Here is a 20,740-nt window from a genome sequence, read left to right on the forward strand (position 1 = left end):
TCAATTAATAATTGAAATGAGAGGCGAGTGTTGATGGGACGATATTCAAATATTGGATCAAATTGGATTGATAAAAAATGGCTAATCAATACAATGAAATTTGTGAAAATGACACATCCCATGCCCATTTTATATTTTTATAAAAAAATAAAAATAAAAAATGATTTTAAAATTTAATATAATTTGTTAATATAAAATATAAATAAACGAAACGTAAAAAATACGGTGCCCAGAAGTATTTTGTTTTTCCCAATTTGCCCTCCACTCTCAAGATCAGTGGCACTTGTGCCCGAGTTCAAGCATCAGGCCTGCGAATCTCTGCTCTTGTCCTGTCTCTTCGCTCTCACGCTGCGTTCTCTTTCCCACCTCGCAGATCGCTTTACCTCGTCTCTCTCTCTCTCTCTCTCTCTCTCTCTCTCTGCGTGGAATCACTTCCTGTCTCTCGGAAATCACTCGCTAACAGGTATTCCTCACTATCTGCGCCTCCAAATTGTCATTTGCATCGCTATGTTTGCTTCATCGCATCGATGTATGTATAGATTTTCTCTTTAAACTATGTGTCGAAATCAGTTACCCTCGGTTAAGCTGCTTTTTGGCTTCTCCTTTTTCCTCGCATCTTCTGAATTTCGGGATCACGTTGATGGTTCCACTGGCGGTGTGTGGACCAGATCAGCGAGTTGTATGATTTGGGGTTTTGTGGGTTTTGCTTGTACTGTTGATTGGAACCCTAGTTTTGTTTTTGCAGTCAATTGGTTCAGGATTTTCATTGTTGCGATTTATTAACTTAGGAGGGTTATGCATTATTGTTCTTTTTTTTTTTTTTTTTTTCCCTTAATTAAAAATGGGTGTATCCCCAACCAAGGATCATATCGTACCATAACCGGGTTTGCCTCTATAAGTACACAAAGGGGGAGAGTTCAAGAGTCGAACTCATAATCATAGCCTGTTTTACTAGCCTGTCACCCTTGATGCAGGAGGGTTATTTTTTTGTTTCTTTGTTTGTGCCCATACAGTTTAGTCTAGGTTTATGTACTGAGTTATCTTATAATGCTACTTGGATTTATTGTGCGTTTATTTATTTTCTTAATATAGATTGTCTTATTATGAATGTTAGTTGTATACTTGTGGGTTCGCTCTTGATTAAGCCTGGCACAATGAACGATCTTTAAGTTTAAGAATAACTTGAAATGGCAAAATGAAAATTTATGGTCTTGGTACTGGATTTTCTAGCAGGATAGTGACTCCTCTCTTCTCTAGTATGCCCCTAATTTGAGAGATATAGACTCTCATTTTTGGCCATTTTTAGACCAGAATGTTATACTTGAGAGCTTGTATTGTTGGTGGCGTTACATGGGGAAGCAGAAGAGGCTTGGTAATAAGTTCTTCTTGTTTTCCGTGTGTTATTTGGTTTGGGAGAAATAAGAGAACCTTGAGTTGAGTTGAGCCTAATTGCATGGATTCAAGAGCAAACTTTTTATCTGTTGTTGTTAGCTTTCTGTGAGGGTGAGTGCTGTGTTCTAGCATTACTTAGTCTGTGGATTTGTTGATGTATGAAGCTGTAAAGAGTGTATAACTGTATTTTTGATAGAGTGAGAGATGCAAAACAACAAAAATAAGTGTAGAATTTGGGCTAAAAAACAGTGTAAGATCAATGCTGGAACTATTATATGAATTTAGGGTTTAGGAGAATCTCAAATGCTGAATTAGAATAGAAAGACTGTCTGCAAAATGTTTTAAAAGACTATCAACAATAATTAATCCCATCTTTTGATCAATGATCACAAAAATTGTTGTCAAAGGTGTGAATTCTGTGTGCCTTTTCAACATTGAGTTGCTTCATCTAAAAGGCATGACAGATGCAAAGGCATGGGGCTCATATGCCTTATGTCACTGTGTTTATTAGACCCTTAAAACCCTTAAAAGTAGAGACAAAACTCAAACATCATAGGAGAAAGAGAAGTGAAGCAGTTTCTTGTCGATATGAGTGCATATTAGTGTATATCACCATCAGGAGGGCCTGTTGGTGGTGGCCAGAAGTCCTCCGGAGCTGTCATTTGTAAATATCTAAAGTTTCAGGGGCAGGAAACTAATTTCAAGATGTGAGTTCACTGGTAATACTGGTACCCTTGATCAATCCTACGCGAATTGGATACTTCTCTTTTGCTTCTATTCCCTAAGAAAACTCAGGGAATTGGTGTTGTGGCTATGGCTATTTTAAATTTTTTGCCTTAATGTCCAGTCTTTATTTTGTTTCCTTGTTATGCTGTAATTCATTTATTTCAATTGCTGTACTTAATTTCCAGTTGTCAATTTTGTTAGCGTAGAAGAGCCACGTGTGAGGCCATAGAAAATGACAAAAGAAGTTCTTGTAACCGTTGGTGAGGGGGATGATTTGTTGCATCCGCACCCATGCTGAGCGCGTATATTTACCCTCCCTACTTTGTGGGAGAGGTAATGCAAAATCAAATACAGAACAACTCAATTTCTCTCCCTTTACACTCTCTCTTGTCTCACTATTTTCTCTCTGTTCTTTCTTTGCTCTCTCTAATTTTCCTTGTTACGATCCCTTGAATCTCATCGAATCAAGGGAAACTCTATTGTTTCTGCTAAGTGCAGTGACAATTTGGTATCAGTGTGCTCGATTCCGACCAAAGATTATTGGAAGTTCATAGCGGAATGAACCCGCATGAAGAACATGGAATCCCAGCTATAGCAAGTCAGCTCTTCCATGTTCGAATTCTAGAAGCGAGCCGATTAGCTGGAGCTGGGGAATGGACGTAACCATGAGGCGATCTTGGCAATCGACCATAAGATGGAAGGCTCCATGGGGAGGTTGGAAAGAAGGTTGGATGGAACACTAGTACAAATGCGGGAGGAGATGGCGCAAATGAGGGAGGAGTTAGGAACACAACTTCAACAATTCATGTTGATGTTCACACGCCAAAACTCGATGAGTATGGCCCCTAAATTTCCTCCTACAGATAGAACAGAGTCTCTCTTATGAAACAATAGAACAAATCGTAGGCTTGAAACTTCCGACATTGGAGGGGGATAGGATGAGGAGGTAGAAACATTGCCAGATAGGGGCCGTGGAGAGCAGGGCCATCATTAACAGCTGGGGTTTCCCATGCCTCGGTTGGAGATCCCTGTCTTCGAAGGAGATAACCCACGCTGGTGGATAAGGAAGTGTGAGAGGATGTTCGAATGGTATGGCATACCATAAGGGAGAAGAGTATCCTTAGCGGCTGCCTATTTTGATGACGTAGTAGATGCTTGGTACCAAGGGTGGACTAGTGTGAGGGATCATCCCACCTAGGGAGAATTTGTTGAGAAACTATGCGAGAGGTTCGGGGAAAGAAGTATGTCAAATATTGTTGAAGAGTTTAATAAACTAAGGCCGGTGGGAGAATTGAAAACCTACTTAAAGAGATTTGAGGAGTTTCGATCTCTCGTGAGCAGCCAGGACCCTCATCTCTCTAAGGCCTATTTCATGTCCAGCTTCTTGAATGGCTTAAGTGATGACCTAAGGCCTATGGTTAAGATGATTAAACCTCGAACAGTTGAATAGGTAGTGGAGAGTGCTAGCCTATAAGAGATGGTAGTTGAAGCTTTGATGAAGAAGCAGAGGTAGCAAAATAAGGCTATGACAATAGGAACCTCCCATCAAGGAGGGAAGGAATTCAACTGTGATTGGGTAGGGGGCAACACCAGAGCTAGGCAGTCGTGGGTACCCCACTCAAGTGGGAAATTCAATGATCAGATGAGGTAGCCCAGCTTGTGTTTTAGATGTGGGGATAAGTATTTCCCGGGGCATCAATGTAGGTGCCAAATTCAGGGAGACACAAGGGAAGGAGTGGAAGAAGGAGGAGAAGGAACTGAGGAGTGCGAGGAGTCTGGAGATGAAGACAACGGAGAAATTTCACTCCATGTGTTGAAAGGGGTGACCAACAACAAAATAATCATAATCAAAGTAGAGGAACATGTGAAGGACAAGAGCTTAATGATTTTGATAGATAGTGGAAGCACTCACAACTTCTTTGATGAAGACACTGCTAGAAGATTGAAGTGTCCACTCTCGGACGCTCAACCCCTGAGTGTGACAGTAGCTAATGGGGGAAAGGTATTGAGTAATTCGGCTTACCACGGATTCAATTGGGAGATGCAATGAGAGGAATCTGAAGCAAATCTCATGCTACTACAATTGGGAGGATGTGACGTGGTCCTAGGGGTTGACTAGATGAAGGGGATAAGTCCCATAAGTTTTGACTTTAATCGGATAGAAGTGTCCTTCTAAAAAGGAAAGAAAAGGATGACACTAAAAGGGGGAAGAGAAATTGGTATATGTAAGATAATAATAGGGAAGAGGCTGCATAGAGTCATTAAAAGCAAATGGAGCAAGCTGACTTAATTGTTTTCGATTGTGGCAGTGGAAGAGGGTCCCAAGAAGATGATGTTTGGGGAACTAGTCAATCAACAACTGACAAGGGAATATTGGCCAGGTCCACTCTAATTACCTTATTGATAAATTGCTGGTGGAATTTGATGACTTATTTGTTGAGCCTGACACCCTACCTCCCATTCGAAACCTAGACCATTCTATGTTAAAAGTTGTCTAGAGTATAGGATAAGAAGATCGGTGAAAGTAGTGCATTTTTAGGTCCAATGAAGAATTAAATAGAAGTTTATATCCTAATCTGTAATTAGTTATAGTTGGGGGGTTAAACTATATTTAAAAGTTTTCATTAGGATATCCGCCCACTATTATAAATAGAGGGCATGGGGTGTGTGTGCATTAGATTTCACTCTCATTCTCTATGTTCGAATGCAATGTGTGATTTGAAAGACTTGTGTCCAAGAAAGTTCTTTGTAATCTCCAAGAAGATTGTATTCGAGTAGGATAGAGAGGGAAGAGAGTGATCAATCATGCTGTTGTACTGATCGGTTTCTGAATAAAATAAAGGCTGTTCTCGAGGTGATTTCAAGGCTGGATATAGGGTTGCTTTCAAGCATTCCGAATCAGGATAAACTGTTGTCTTTTGTTTGTGGTTTGATCTTTTATGTTTTTCTTTCATTTAAATTTTGTTCTTGTTTTCTGTTTATTATTTCTGTTGTATTGGAATGATTTCGGGTGAAGAGTTGAGAGAATTGGCATTAGGAAACATTGATTGAGTTGTCAAAAGAGCTCCTAATCATAACATTCTATCAACCTTAAGCCCAATTCTGAACCCGTGAACATCAAGGCCTACCGATATTCTCCCACTCAGAAAACAGAAATTGAAAGAATGGTGAAAAAGATGTTCAACCAATCCTTCATAAAACCCAGCCATAGCCTTTTTGCCTCACCAGTCCTTCTAGAAAAAAATAAGGATGGTTCCTGGCATTTCTGTGTGGATTATTGATAACTAAACGCCCTAATTATAAAAGACAAATTTTCTATACCCTTTGTAGAAGACCTAATGAATGAGCTAAATAATGCCACTATTTTTCCCAAGCTAGACCTTAGATCAAGCTATCATCAAATCAAATAAAAACCGAAGGTGTCCATAAAACTACTTTTAGAACCCATTATAGACATTTTGAATTTTTGGTGATGCCCTTTGGACTCACCAATGCCCCAACCACTTTCTTATGAACCAAATATTTGAGCCTTATTTGAGAAAGTTCATACTAGTATTCTTCGATGACATTCTTGTTTATAACCCAACCCTGGATCAACATTTAACCCACTTGAGAACCACCTTAGAGGTCCTCAGATCTAACCCAACTTTTCATCAAAAGGTTTAAGTGTTCATTTGGTCAAGATTAGGTGGAATATTTGGGTCACTTAATATTAGGAGATGGGGTTAGGGCAAACCCAAGGAAATGGAAGCCATGGTCATTTAGCCCAAACCCACAACATTGAAGGCTTTGAGGGGGTTCCTTGGCCTAACCGGCTATTATAGGAGATTTGTTAAGGGGTATGGGGTTATAAGCAAGCCACTAACTGATCTCTTGAAGAAGGGAAACTTCAAATGGGGTAAAGAGGCCTAAGAAGCTTTTCAAAAGCTTAAGGAAGCAATGAGTACAGTGCTAACTTTAGGATTGCCAAACTTTAGTGAACCCTTTGTATTGGAGATTGACGCGTGTGGGGTAGGCATAGGGGCAATCCTAGTGCAAAAAGGGAGGCCACTGACATTCTTGAGCCAAGCCTTAAGTACAAGGCACTTGGGGTTGACCATCTATGAGAAAGAATTCCTAACAGTGTTAATGGCTGTGGAGAAGTGGCGACATTATTTAGAAGGAGGTAGATTTATCATTAAAACAGATCATGAAAGTCTAAAGTTTTTACTATAACAGAAGTTACAAACTCAGTTGCAAAAAAAGGGTATGGCCAGGTTGATGGGACTTGATTATTAAATATGATATTGGCAAGGCAAGGAAAATGTAGTTGCCGATGCACTATCAAGGTGCCAAGAGGAAGGTAGTGTGGCAACCATTACTACTGTGGTGTCAGGAAATTATTGATAGCTATTAGCTATGCCAATGATGAACAGATAAGGGAGTTATTGGAAAGCCTAGTGGTGGAGTCTAATGGGGCTGGAGGTTACACTCTAATAGAGAGGATGTTGAGGTTCAAGGGCAAGATTGTCATAGGAGGTAAAGGGGACCTTAAGCAAAAAATCTTACAGTCCTTGCATTAGTCACCAGTGGGGGAACATTCGGGTATCCAAAACACCTGCCTCAGGGTTAAACAATTATTCTATTGGCCCAAGATGAAAACGGATGTAAAGAACTTCATGTTAGCATGTGACATATGCAAGAGGTGTAAGCATGAGAATGTGGCTTATCCCGGTCTCCTACAGCCCTTGCCAGTATGTGACATATGCAAGAGGTGTAAGCATGAGAATGTTGAAAATAAAGAAAGATCGCTACGGAGCAAGTAACGTAGTTCAAAAATTTTGAACTTTGTCCCGATTCCGACGATTGGATTAACGTCGAAATCAAAACATTCATATACAAAACAACAACAACAACAACATATCCAGCCTTTATTTCACTATGTGGGGTCGGCTACATGAATTCTAGACTTCCATGTATTTCTGTCTTTTGTCATATCCTCATTTAGATCCATATATTTCATATCAAATTTTAATGTCTCTCCCAAAGTCTTCTTGGGTCTACCTCTGCCTCTTTTTGTGACTAATTGTTCCATTTCATCAACTCTTCTCACAGGAGCGTCTCTTAGTCTCCTTCTCACATGACCAAACCATCTTAGTCTAGTCTCTCTCATCTTCTCCTCGATTGGCACTACTCCGACCTTATTACGAATAACTTCATTTCTAATTTTATCCTTTCTTGTATGTCCGCACATCTATCTTAACATCCTCATCTCCGCTACACTCGTCTTTTGCTCATGCTGGTATTTGACTGCCCAACATTCTGAGCCATACAGCAAGACTGGTCTTATAGCTGTCCTATAAAATTTTCCTTTCAATTTTAATGGGATTTTACCATCACATAACACCCCCGATGCATTTCTCCATTTTAGCCAACCTGCCTTAATTCTATGTGCGACATCCTCGTGGATTTCTCCATCTTTTTGAATCACTGATCCCAAATATCGAAAATGGTCTTTTCTTTGTAAGATTTGGTCTTTTAATTTTATTATAACATCATCCACTCTTGATATACAAAATAAAATAAATATAATCTTTAGATTTTCGAGTTGTTTGCGTATCCAAGCCGTACAAGTGTTCGGCCTCTAACTCGTGATACGTTGCACGCGTCCGTTGACGAGAAGAGTGGAATGAGAGTGCTAGCTCCCTCTCTTTTTCGTGGCTTGTATATGGACAGAAAGAGCCTCGTTTTGATTTGATGTCGAAGGAAACGGGAGAGAGTGAATGACAATTTTCAACTCTTAAAAAACAACAAAACCCTTCATCAATTTGGGCAACTCTTAAAAGGGTATTTATAGAGGAGCAAGGCCTCCTAGGGTTTCCTAAACCCTAATAGATATGGGTCAACCCATTTATCTTAGTTCAACTAAGAAGTTAATTAAATGGTCCAAATCCAATTATAAGTTTAAATAAAATATTTGGACTAAATCCAATTTAGTCCAAATATTAATTTAAGCCTAAATATATTTTATTTTATTTCCTATTTATCATTTCAACAAATATAGGAAATTATTAAATTAGAAACTCCTTTCTAATTTAATCAATTGCCATTTTAGGAAATTATTTTTTTTTTTACGAACCCTTGTCAAATCGATGTCATTACATTTATTTGTTCTTTTTTTGTGAGAATCTACGACAGCACAACTTCTTGCCGAAGTGTCCCACTTAACCATACGTCTACTATGTGGTTTAAGTCAGGGACCGTACCTTTTGTGTATGATTCGTTAGGCTTCTGAATATGTTAGTAATGTGTCGGTTTGAACATATAAGACAAGATTGACCTCTAACAAAACGTCATATTTACCTAATTATTTAGAATGATTCATAATCCACAAACAACTTTTCACGAATATGGTTACCTTGTAATTCGATTCTCTCATCAATGTATCTTCTGTGATCTCAAGTCTGGCAATGTGTTGCTTGATTATGATCACGTGAGTTTTCTTTGGTTTTCCGAATATCTTCACTCAATAGAAAGTTAATCAATAACTCCTTATTGATCTCTTTCACCATGACCATTTGATGCGATCACTAATCAAGACCCGGCCCAAGGCCGACCCGACCACTCCAAAACAATATTGCCAGAACAATAGTGTCAGAACAGTATTTTAATACTTCATAAGTTTTAGGATTCTACGTCATGTTTCTATTTGATTTAAGATTCTATTTCATGTTTGATTAGGGTTTTATTTTTATTAGGATTCTAGTTGAATTTTACTTAGGATTTATTTCTATTAGGATTCTTGTTGAATTTTATGTACAAATATTAGATGGATTTGGATTAGCCAAACACTATAAATATACCTAGAATCTAGAGTTTGTAATCAAGTTTTCTCAATACAAATTTCAGCAATCTATTTGGGTTTTCTTAGCAAAACAGTCTTGTTTTTGCGTCTTCTTGAAAGGCAAGGTTTGGCCATTGAAGTTTGCTCTTTCAAGGGTTTATTTTGGTGTGTTTTCTTAACACTCGCGCTACATGTTGCGTCAGGTGGTATCATAGCGGTTCGTTAACCAATCAGATGGCTAATCTTGAAGATAACGGTAGCTACCAGTCTCGTGACGGTGATCGGGGGTTGCCCGCGGTTTGGAGAGCAATCAAAAAACAATGGGAAATAACTCGTACAATGCAACAACAATTAGAGCGAATCTGCAATCAATTGAGAGTTTTGCAATGAGTTAAGGATAATCAAAACTGGACTAATGGTGTGAATCAAGCCGGTTATGTTAAACCGGAAAGACAAGCCATTAATCTTGTCCTCGTTAATCCTAAAAGACCAATGATGGATGATAGCGACGATGAGGATGATCTTGGTCGTATGATAACCAACCCTAGTGGTAGATGGGTTAGGAGGAATGCACAACAACACAACTATTGGGGAAATGATGAGTATAAGCTAAAGAATGGTTTTTCGATGAGTTTGGATCTTAATCTCAAACATTATGTTATCCCAGCAATCTTAACGTTTGCAAACTCAGGTCTGATTTATGCTACTAACATGATAGAAACTCCAAGGTTGTCGACTCATACTGGGGTATTTCCCAATCCCAAGGGTTCAAGCATTATTTCGCAATCCAAGGATGGTGGTGTTTCTTCTGATCGATTTGCGACTGTAAAGAAGATGGAGGCCATGGTAGCAGATCCTTCTACAGTTTATTCAGGCTCTAATATGGTTGAATCGAAGGCAATACGAACATATTCATCTTTGCGATTACAAAAGCAAGATGGTCACAGGGGTCTTTTTGTAGATAGGGGTGTTGGATCTCCCAGGCTAGTTAACTCGGGTAGTGCAACTGCTTTTGATATTAATATGAAATTAGATTCTGCAACTAAGAATGATGTAGCAGCTGCTGCTATAGCTGATCAAGTGCTTAGACCAAAGGAGGATTCAATCATCAATATTTTAAGTGATGGAGTGATTGTTGGTAGTCATGGATGGAATAAGCCTCTATTCGAAACAGTTGCAAAAGAATACTTCTCCAAGTAAGAAAAATCTACAGATGAATTCGGAAGCTGTTGAGGAATCAAAATCAAGAAAGTTGATGAAAGGAGAAGAACCTGTGATAAAATTTACCAGATTAGAAAAGCACTCAAGATGGAATATTCAACGTCCTCAATCTAACAGTAATAATACAATGGAGGTAAATGGCAACAAACAAGGTGATGGTTGGACCCATGCCAACGGAGATAGGGCTAAGAGAGGAAGGAATGTCTTTGCTCATGTTCCCTTAGCAGAAAAGTTCAAGCGATTCAGGAAGATGTCAAGCAAAAATTGCACAAATAAAAAGGCAACAACTGACAAGCATAGGAAGCACAAGGTATTTGAGGTTGAAGATGAAGTTATGATGTTTTTGAAGAAGGAACGGATTCTAGCACAAAAGCAGAACAAACTCAAGCTAAAGAAGTATGGTCCTTACAAGATTACAAAGAAGATCAATGATGATGCTTATGTTGTGGATTTGCCTAATCATATGGGTATTTTCAAACATTCAATGTGGCTAATCTTTCTTTGTACTTGCCAGACATGGATTTGTCCTACCCGGATCAAAATTCGAGACCGAATTTTTTCTCAAGTGGAGGTGAATGATGCGATCACTAATCAAGACCCGACCACTCCGGAACAGTATCGCCAGAACAGTAGCCGTAGAACAATATTTTAATACTTCATAAGTTTTAGGATTCTACTTCATGTTTCTACTTAATTTAGGATTATATTTTATGTTTGATTAGGGTTTTATTTTTATTAGGATTCTAGTTGAATTTTACTTAGGATTTATTTCTATTAGGATTCTAGTTAAATTTTATTTACAAATATTAGATGGATTTGGATTAGCCAAACACTATAAATATACCTAAAATCTAGAGTTTGTAATCAAGTTTTCTCAATGCAAATTTCAGCAACCTTTTTGGATTTTCTTAGCAAAACAGTCTTGTTTTTACGTCTTCTTGAAAGTCAAGGTTCGGCCATTGAAGTTTGCTCTTTTAAGGGTTTATTTTGGTGTGTTTTCTTCACACTCGCGCTACACGCTGCGTCACCATGGATTTAAAGTGAATATCCACCGAAGGCGTCTTAGATATATCATCCTCTATCAAGAGATAGATGAGACTCATCTTTGTTATGCACCCATCTCCATAAGCCTCACGATATGCCTAACGATCGTCCATGTGCAGCCTTTGTCTAAGCCCATCGTAACAATGTCAAAACATACTGGTCTTTTTATGAGATGACCGTGACAACCTCAAGTCTAAGGATTAGTTACACCCATCTCATATGAGAATTCTATCAACATATAAACAAAATGAATTCTCATGGTGAGTGATGTCTAGTGACACGTTCTCCAACATTAGTCATCTATGTACTTGTCTAGGCATCCCCTTGCCTATGGGTATGAGACTCCCAATGTTATCAGATAGTAAAAACATAGCACATACAAGTCTTACCGCAATTGTCAATGTCCATTCTTGATATTGCTACGACTTAGGACATTTAATGATGTCTACAAATTGTGATGCATTATCTCACTTATTTATAGATTAATCACAGTAAATATTATATGGACTTCTATCTAGTTTCACCCGATCATTACAATAATAACAAGAAACTAATAGAACGACTTCTTGTGAAATTGAATAACTCTTTATTCAACAATAAATATGATTGCAATTGTCAATGTACAATATGCCTAATCTGATTGGGTTTAGAGCACCTACATTAACAAATGTGGCTTACCCTAGTCTCCTACAGCCCCTACCAGTACCTAACCAAGCTTGGATTAGTGTGACCATAGATTTTATTGAAGGACTACCCATGTCAGAAGGGAATGATAGTATTATGGTTGTGGTGGACAGGTTCACAAAGTTTGCTCAGTTTAAAGGGTTGGTTCACCCTTACACAACCAAGGAGGTAGCTAGGGTATTTATGGACAAGGTAGTGTCACAGCATGGGGTGCCGGGAACCATTGTATCAGACCGCAACAAAGTGTTTATAAGTCATTTTTGGCAGGAGCTTATGGGATCTATGGGAATTAAGCTCAACATGTCAACAGCCTATCACCCCCAAATGGATTGGCAAATTGAGATGGTTAACCAAGTGCTAGAAATCTACCTAAGGTGCATGTATATCTAGCAGCCCAAGAATTGGCATAGGTGGTTAGCCTTGGCACAATGGCGGTATAATTCTACTTACCACACATCCCTAAAAATGTCCCTATTTGAGGCACTGTATGGATACAAACCCCCACTGTTACCTACTGTAGAAGGGCATACTACAACAATGTTAGTGGAAGAATACCTACAACAAAAGAGGGTAGTTTTGCAACAATTAAAATAGGAGTTGGCCTCCGCCCGGAATCGAATGAAGCAATACGCAGACAAGAAGAGAAGTGACCAAGAATTGGAGGTGGGAGAAAAAGTGTATCTAAGGCTAAGGTATCCACATTTGAAGACAATCAGTCAGGGACCAGTGTCCAAGTTAAGTCCCAAGTATTTTGGTTCGTTCATCATAATAGAAAAAATAGGCAAGGTGGCTTACCGGTTCCAATTACCCGAAGGCACCCACATACATCCGGTTTTCCATATGTCCCTTTCAAAGAGGTCAACCCAGCTCTACCTACACTACCTAAGGTGAAGGATAGCCAGATGGAGCCAGAAGCTATTATGGACAAGAGAGTTGTATACAATCAGAGGATTCCCCTCATCCAAGTATTGGTGAAATGGGAGCATGGGGACACCAAGAGCAACACCTGGGAGTATCTATTGAGCCTACTCTAGTGTTTTCCAAGGGCTGTGAGTCTTCTTAGCATTTCTTGAGGACAAGAAATGTTTCTAAGGGAGGGGAAATTGTCATGTCTATGGCTATTTTAAATTTTTTGCCTTAATGTTCAATCTTTATTTTGTTTCCTTGTTATGCTATAATTCCTTTATTTCAATTAATGTACTTAATTTCTAGTTGTCAATTCTATTAACGTAGGAGGGCCACATGTGAGGCCATAACAAAGGATAAAAGAAGTTGTTGTAACCACTGGTAAGGGGGATGATCTGTTGCATCCGCACCCATGCCAAGCGAGCACATTTACCCTCCCTACTTTGAGAGAGAGGTTATGCAAAATCAAATATAAAACAACTCAATTTCTCTCCCTCTACACTCTCTCTCTTCTCACTCTTTTCTCTCTGTTCTTATTTTGCTATCTCTAATTTTCCCTGTTACGATCCCTTGAATCTCACCGAATCAAGGGAAACTCTATTGTTTCTGCTAAGGGCAGTGACAATTGGTTTTTGATCCTTGTTGATAGTTGTAGAGAGTAGACTATGACCACATGTTTGGCACTCCAGGAAGATGTACAAATTTCATAATAACAGATACCAGGCTAACCCCGTGATAAATGAAGTTCAAAGTGTCCAGCAATTGAAATCTTAACATGTTCATATAGCCAACTGAATGTAAATGCGTGATTATCACTTCTCAACACTGTACAAGAATACAAATACAAATGCAAAGACAAATTATTTAGGGATATAATATGTGCGATGTATGGGTTTCTCTAGCTGGAAATCCATGATTCCATATATTAGGTGGGCAGTTGGAATCTTGTCATACTCTTTACTATCCTACTATTTGTTGTAATTTATCAGCCTACTAGGATTCTTGAAAAATTGCTTCTTGTATCTATGTTTCTATCTTGTGCAAGCAATTGCACACACAAACATAAGGGGTGGGGGTGTAGGGGGGAGGTGGAGATGGAGGTTGTTTGATTGCTTGCTCAAGTTCTCTTTTAGGCGTATTTTTATTCTCTCTAATACAATGTGTCTTTGCCTTCTATGCTGATGTTTGAACTCATGCAGATGGCAGCACAGGCAGCAAATTCTGCTGCTCCTTTACCCAGTGCCCAATTTGTCTGTAATGCCTTTGTTGACCAGTATTACCACATTCTTCACATATCGCCAGAACTTGTTTATAAATTTTACCAAGATAAAAGTGTGGTAAGCCGGCCAGACTCTAATGGTGGAATGACTTCAGTGACAACCATGCAGGTGAGTCGTGTGTGAATATAGCTTATTTGTTCATTGCTGGATCTTATGGTAGACAACTTTATTACTTTGTGCAAGTGGAGAGTAGTAGTATACTTCTTAATGATCCCCTTATCTACTACTTGGTTCCCCTTTTATGCCATTCTATTTTGTATTTTGATTTTTGAAGCCAAGTGGCGGCATATAAGTGTTTGCCATCAATTTGACTTAAGCCTACAAGGGAAAAGAAAACTGTAGAACATATGGGAAGCACATTTCACTTGAATAAAAATAGAAGAAAGTAAGAGGTGATGATGATAATCCGAAATCTAACTAAAAGTAGTGCTCAGCTTCCGATTCTTCTGAATGTGAATGGACATTCAACATCTTCCAAAGGTTCTTTATAGTACTCTGCCAATTCAATCATGGGTCAAGACACCACCTTTCATGTCTGCCTACTACTGGGTAATTTTTATGAAACTTACCCACTTGATCTTGTCATGACCCAGTACATTTCAGTATAGATGGCATGACCTGGCAACTTTTATAAAACGAACCCATTTGTTCATGGATGTGATATACTCACCAGAATATAACAGTTAGGATGTCCAATAGTACCTACATTTGTCAAGAGAACACAGCTATTATTTGAAGAACAGCAAGCTCATAGGCACTTTCGGATAGTTAATATCCATAGTGGAAACATATATGAAATGAACTGTAACTTTTACTTTGAATTTTTTCAATCATTAGGTTCATATTTCTAGACTGCCTAATGAGCAATTTTTTTCCACTCTTTTTAGGTAGGTTGGGGTTGTTGGTTCCTCAAACATTCATTCACTAATGAATACCTTATTGCTGGCTTCTTGCTTGGTGTAGAAGCTAGAGTTATCAACTGCAAATATTACTGAAGTTAGGTCCAGGCTAAGTCCATCCTGGCCACATTGGCAGGACCAGTTTTTGTAATATCATCATAACTCAACTTAGCCATTTGCTAACTACTCTGGTGTTTGGTTACATGGATCCACTCTTCCGATGTCACTTTACCACTTTCTGTGTAATAGCTACTACTGATATAACGAGGTTAGGCATGCATATGAGCTGCCCTCATCCTCGTGGTTTCTTTTCTCAGTTTAAGTTTCCTTCTAATTTTGCTTATATTGGAAAAAGGGGCTTCAGGTAGCCACAACCAAGCAATTGGAATTAGGCTGGTTCATGGGTGTTACTGTGACCAGCTCACTGGAACATAACAGTAAAGATGTTTAATGATGCCCCGGCTTTATTGAAAAAGTTCAGCAAGTTGACAAGGACTTTTATACGGTGCAGTTTACTGGGAGCATTGATGAAATTAAACTGTAATTTTTCACTTTTAATGTTTTATTTTGGAAGCTTCATTACTCCAGACTGGCTGATAAACAATACTCCCTCCCTTTTTTGGTTGCTTGAGGTTGATTAATTGCTCAGATCACATATTCATTCACTACCAAGTGCCTTGTAATTGTTGATCTGTGTTAATGGGGTTACGTGAACTGCTATACCTGCTTATACTTGATAGCATTCAATCAATTTTTCCAAAATTTTAACTGTAGATCAATCACTGTTACTGTTAAATAAATCCTGTTATTGACTTGGATCAGGCAATCAATGACAAGATTCTATCATTGGGTTATGGAAATTACAAGGCAGAGATCAAAACTGCTGATGCACAGGGGTCCTACATGGAAGGAGTGATTGTTTTAGTAACTGGATGCTTGACTGGGAAGGACGATGTGAAAAGGAAATTTGCACAGACTTTCTTCCTAGCTCCACAAGAGAAAGGATATTTTGTCCTTAATGATGTTTTTAGGTATGTTGATGGAAATGAATCATTGGATATCAATCCCCCGGCAGTTAATGACATCAATGATGATGCTCTGGTTGCCCCCATGCCATCAGAGCCAGGTTAGTTCAATCCTACTTCCTTGATGTACAATATTGGAGTTTCACAATAATGAATATGTGGGATGCCTTTTTTCTTTGATTCAGAGCCCATTAATGCTCCTGATCATCCTGAGCCTGAGCCCAGCATGAGCTTTGAGTCTGAGGGTCTGAATAATGGTGCAGAAGTTTGTGATCCCTCAGACCATGAGGAAGGGTCAGTTCTGGAAGAAGAGGTTATTGATGAACCCCCAATGAACTCGAGTCAGAATGAAACTATTCCCATTATAATTTCAGATCCTTCTACTGCTCATGAGGACAAGAAATCATATGCTTCAATTGTGAGTTCATGGCCAAAAAGTTACTTGCTTTACATTTATGACATTACACTTTCTTTATGTTTATTTGACTGGATTTCTTCTAGGTGAAGGCGACTAAGGCTGCTAAAACTTTTACTCCAGTCTATGTTCCTACCGGTAGAGTGAGCATGCCATCTGCAAATGATGAACCGCCACTGGTTTCTGCTGAAATATCCCCTGAATTAGAAGTTTCAGTTACTACTGGTGATAGTGCTCCAGAAACTACTGATGCTCATGAAGAAGGTATGGATCCCCTTTTTATCAGGAAGATAACCATTTAGTTTTGATAAAATTATTTTTCTTTAAGACCCTTTTCTCATAAGTATTTGTGTTGCATTTGTTGTTTAAGACCCCTATGCTTGCTTTTTCTTCATACCTGATCTGTCTTTCTTTATTATGCATTTTGGTGTGTGTTATATCTACATGATTTCTAGTATGGTAATCAGGTTTTGGTGCTTACTTTTTCTAGATCTGGAATCGGTTTTCTAGTTTTAACTTTGTACTCTTTAAAGTTGAAGGCCACTCCATTTACATACGGAATTTGCCTTTGAACGCAACGACTGCACAGCTTGATGAGGAGTTCAAAAAATTTGGCCCTATTAAGCATGGGGGAATTCAAGTCCGGAGTAATAAGGTCTGTTTCATATGTTAACATCAGTAGTCTTTTTTACTTGGCATTGTCTCGATATATTATTTACAGGTTCATCTTTATATCCTGTGACCAGCATCAGGGATTTTGTTTTGGCTTTGTTGAGTTTGAATCATTGAATTCCATGCAGGCTGCTATAAAGGTACAACTGGATACTTCTGTCTTATTTATTTTGAGTTATACTAACTTTAATCTATGCTGCCTCAGCATAGGTTAAGAACAAGAAGAAACATCTACTCTGGAAAATGAGATCTCCATTAATACATTTCAATTTGCAAATTAATGGAACTTATGGAGAACGTTAGTTATTTTTGTGTGTTTTAACTGAATTTCCATGTGATGTAGTTGTCTATGGTTTTCCAAATTAGAATCAAGTCTCAATCAAGGAGGAAAGAAAATAGAGAAACAAAATTAGAATGCTGATGAGTAAAAAGGTCCTTGGAAAGAGGTGAAACATTGTTGTTGAAATTAATATCTATGATGGAATCAATGGAGCAATCTTTTAGATCGGATCAGGGATCATAAGATCCTACATCAAGGAAAATAAAGAGTAATCTCATAGACTATGGTATGTACTTCAAAATGTATAAAAAATAAGCTTAAATTATGCAAAAATGAAATAGAAATATTGTGAAAAGTATACAAAAAAATCACAAGTTTTAATCCGACTTTGTTTGGTTAGCTACATGAATTCTAGACCTGTAGCCATATCTATATAACTATCAGAGCCTCCGTAAGGTTGTTATATCTTATATTAAGGTTTCCCACCAAAAATTTTTTGGTCTTCCTATCATTCTTTTGCTAAAACTCCCCCTATTTCATCCAATTGCCTCGTAGATGTGTCTATGGGTCAGCCTCATATTTCCAAATTATCTTAATTGTGACTCTACATCATATCTTCAAGAGGTTGTATGCCTCCAACTTATTATATATGATCTCAATTCTTATTTTATCTTTTTTTTTTTTTTTGAATGGCCACATTTTCACGTAATTTCACTACTACACTCATAGTTTACACGCATTGGTTCTTAATTGTCCAACATTTTGAGTCATATAACAAAGATGTTCCTAGCTATCTGATAAAATTTGCGTTATAGCTTCAGAGGGATTTTACAATCATATAAATGTTGTACATACTTTTTTTAGTTTAACCATCTTGCCTTGATTGATGGGTAGTATCTCCTGTAATTTTCTTTTCTTTTTGACGATTGAGTCAAGATATCAAACTATTTCTTTTTTTTTTGGGGGGGGGGGGGGGGGGGTGGGGTGGGGGGGAGTGTGGGTGGCTGTTGGACTTGATCTATAAATCTTACAATGACATCTCCACATTTCTATTTTTTCTGAACTAACATTTCCCACATTCAGTATTTGAATGTACACTTCAAGTTCATTATTCACGTCTTATTTTGTCTCAACCATTAATACAATGTCATCTACAAATAGCATATACCAAGACACTTCTTTGATGTGCTTTTGCAAGTTCATCTATCTCAAGAGCAAGGACAGGCTCCATGCTGATCCTTGATGCAATCTGATTATAGTTGGAAAAGTCTCAGTATCTCCTTGATGTAGCTTGTGTTTCAATAATTGAATCAGGAAGTTATCCTTTATAAATAACACAAGATGTTGCAGAATCCAGTTCAATCATTGAGTCAGAAGGTTGTCCTTTGGTGCCTTCTTCAGTTTGATTGTTATGAGAATGTTGATTTTTGTGACGATGATCATCATCATCATGAGCCTTAATCCCACTAAGTATGGTTGGTGGCTACATGCATTCTAACCCTATGATCTTCATCTAGAATTCATGTTCAAAGATCTGACGATTTTTATGTTGTCGATTACTTAACACTACCCTTCTCCAAGTTTGGGACTGGTAGTGTTAAGGAGGAATACTTCACTAGTAATAAAAACTACTAGTGCTGAATTAATAGCTTGTGAATTAAAATTTGAATGTTGGTTTTATCCATTCTAATCTGATACATAATTATTTTTGTAGAGCATGTTTAGTACTTAATCATTTGTAAGGTTCTTTCTACTTGAATGTTGATACGCTTAATGGACTTCTAGTAGCTGACTGAGCATTCTCAGATGCAGTTAATGGGGGTTGTCAAGTGCACCTTCCACTTGTTCCCTTTTGAGGCTTTTATCCATGCTCAAATTATTCAGCAGCAGCACTCAACTGCAGCTGCTCTTCTTTTCTCTAGGTAGTCATCTTAAGGTTTTATTGATGTTTATCTTTTCTGTGAATATCCATCACTTTCTGATAACCATGATGCATTATGTTCCAAGCATGTGAAAGAGCTGGTTGCTTAGGGCCTTTTTGGTTGCACTTCTGTTTCCAATATTCAGTTTTCATTTTCACAATTTTGAAAACAAAAACAAGAAAAGGGGGTCAGAACTTTTGAAAAAAAAAATGGAAACACCGAAAAGCTGTTTTCACAATTTTCTTCTCATTTTCATTTTTCTTCCCTTACCCTCCTTCCTACATATATTTGAACGGCTCTCTCCTTCCCCATGACCAGTTAATTAGCTAGCCAACCTCTGCCGCAAACTCATCAACCACCTCTCTCTCTCTCTCTCTCCCCCCAGCATTCTTGGACTCCATACTCCACGTGGTGTAGAGGAGGAAAAAGAAGAAAAAGAAATCAAATAATAAGTTAAAATTTCAAATTTTTAACTAAAAATGGAAATTAAACATGAAAGAAAAAATAAAAATCAAACTCAGAACCGAAGACAAGAAACTGATCAAGTGGCTTTGTTAACTTTTCCTTCTCTCTTTCTGTTTGCTTGTTTTTATTTTTTCATGTGATACTTTAGCCCTTTATTTAATCAAACCATTGGGCATTGGCCAATATTTTGGTTTCTATTTTCATAAATGTTGAAAGTCAGCAGCCACGCTAACTATTTTTTATCACGTGAAATAATCAATAATGTTTCCAGGCCTCGCCTATAGAGATTGGGGGTCGCCAAGCTGCTGTAGAGGTGAAAAGGACTACCACTCGAGGCAAGTTTTTTGAACTTTAAGAAGTTCTGGGCTTTCATGATGATTAACGGTTGGCTTTAATGGTCACATAATGAGCTGTCTTTTTTTTCCAGTTGGCACCAGTGGAAGAGGAAGGTACCCATCAGGCAGGGGGGGATACCGGAATGACAGTTTCAGGGGTCGCAACAACTTTGGTGGTGGCAGGGGCTATAGCAGGAATGAATTTAGAAACCAGGGCGATTTTTCAGGTCGACCTAGGGGTCCAAGTGGACGCAGTGGAGAGGGTTATCAACGTGTAGATCAGAATGGAACTGGAAGATTTGATCGTCAAGGTGGACCGAAGAGCGCTGCTGGTTCTGGGTGATAGCTGTTCTATCATCATCTACCAGTCACTATCCCTATAGAAAATGAGAGACGCCCCTCTTCATTTTCTTTTCGGTGTCTAGGTTAGGTGTTAATATTTTTGCTATGTTAACCCCATTTTTCATCATTGGGATAATGGGTTAGGGGGATACGCCAGTTGGTTAGTTGGTCTATGCATTGAAACGATCAATTAGTCCATAAATGTCATGAAAAGGTGGTTTGGTGCATCTTTATTCTCATGACGCATTGTTGTGTACTTCACTTAGTTGCATTGCTTGCCATTATTTGATGCTAAATACAGAGGAAATT

The 20,740-nt window shown here is 38.3% G+C and overlaps 1 protein-coding gene across 5 annotated transcripts; it reads left to right on the forward strand.

The window, feature by feature from the left end:
* The first annotated feature begins 291 nt into the window (after nucleotides 1-291).
* LOC127792901 (nuclear transport factor 2-like) lies at nucleotides 292-20,670 on the forward strand. Of its 5 annotated transcripts, none has more exons than XR_008021229.1 (10): nucleotides 292-463; nucleotides 13,996-14,184; nucleotides 15,798-16,101; nucleotides 16,186-16,418; nucleotides 16,502-16,679; nucleotides 16,949-17,070; nucleotides 17,162-17,227; nucleotides 19,174-19,289; nucleotides 20,026-20,089; nucleotides 20,182-20,331. XR_008021229.1 is itself a non-coding variant. In XM_052323552.1 (9 exons), exons 2-9 carry the CDS (start codon nucleotides 13,996-13,998, stop codon nucleotides 20,430-20,432), a joined length of 1,407 nt encoding a protein of 468 aa, XP_052179512.1. In that variant the 5' UTR covers nucleotides 292-463; the 3' UTR covers nucleotides 20,433-20,670. The 5 variants fall into 5 exon arrangements, 3 of the variants coding, with proteins under 3 accessions (XP_052179512.1, XP_052179513.1, XP_052179514.1); XR_008021230.1 differs by having other exon boundaries at nucleotides 19,180-19,289; XM_052323552.1 differs by lacking the exon at nucleotides 19,174-19,289 and having other exon boundaries at nucleotides 20,182-20,670.
* Nucleotides 20,671-20,740: the final 70 nt, after the last annotated feature.

Source organism: Diospyros lotus, unplaced genomic scaffold (genome assembly GCF_014633365.1).
Source record: "Diospyros lotus cultivar Yz01 unplaced genomic scaffold, ASM1463336v1 superscaf1, whole genome shotgun sequence".
Lineage (NCBI taxonomy): Eukaryota > Viridiplantae > Streptophyta > Magnoliopsida > Ericales > Ebenaceae > Diospyros > Diospyros lotus.

Excerpts from the sequence above, each read along its gene's own strand:
- LOC127792901 (XM_052323552.1), top strand. The coding sequence starts at position 13,996 with ATGGCAGCACAGGCAGCAAATTCTGCTGCTCCTTTACCCAGTGCCCAA. Across the intron at positions 16,102-16,185 it reads CCCCATGCCATCAGAGCCAG|AGCCCATTAATGCTCCTGAT; the intron begins GTTAGTTCAATC and ends TCTTTGATTCAG. Across the intron at positions 16,680-16,948 it reads TACTGATGCTCATGAAGAAG|TTGAAGGCCACTCCATTTAC; the intron begins GTATGGATCCCC and ends TACTCTTTAAAG.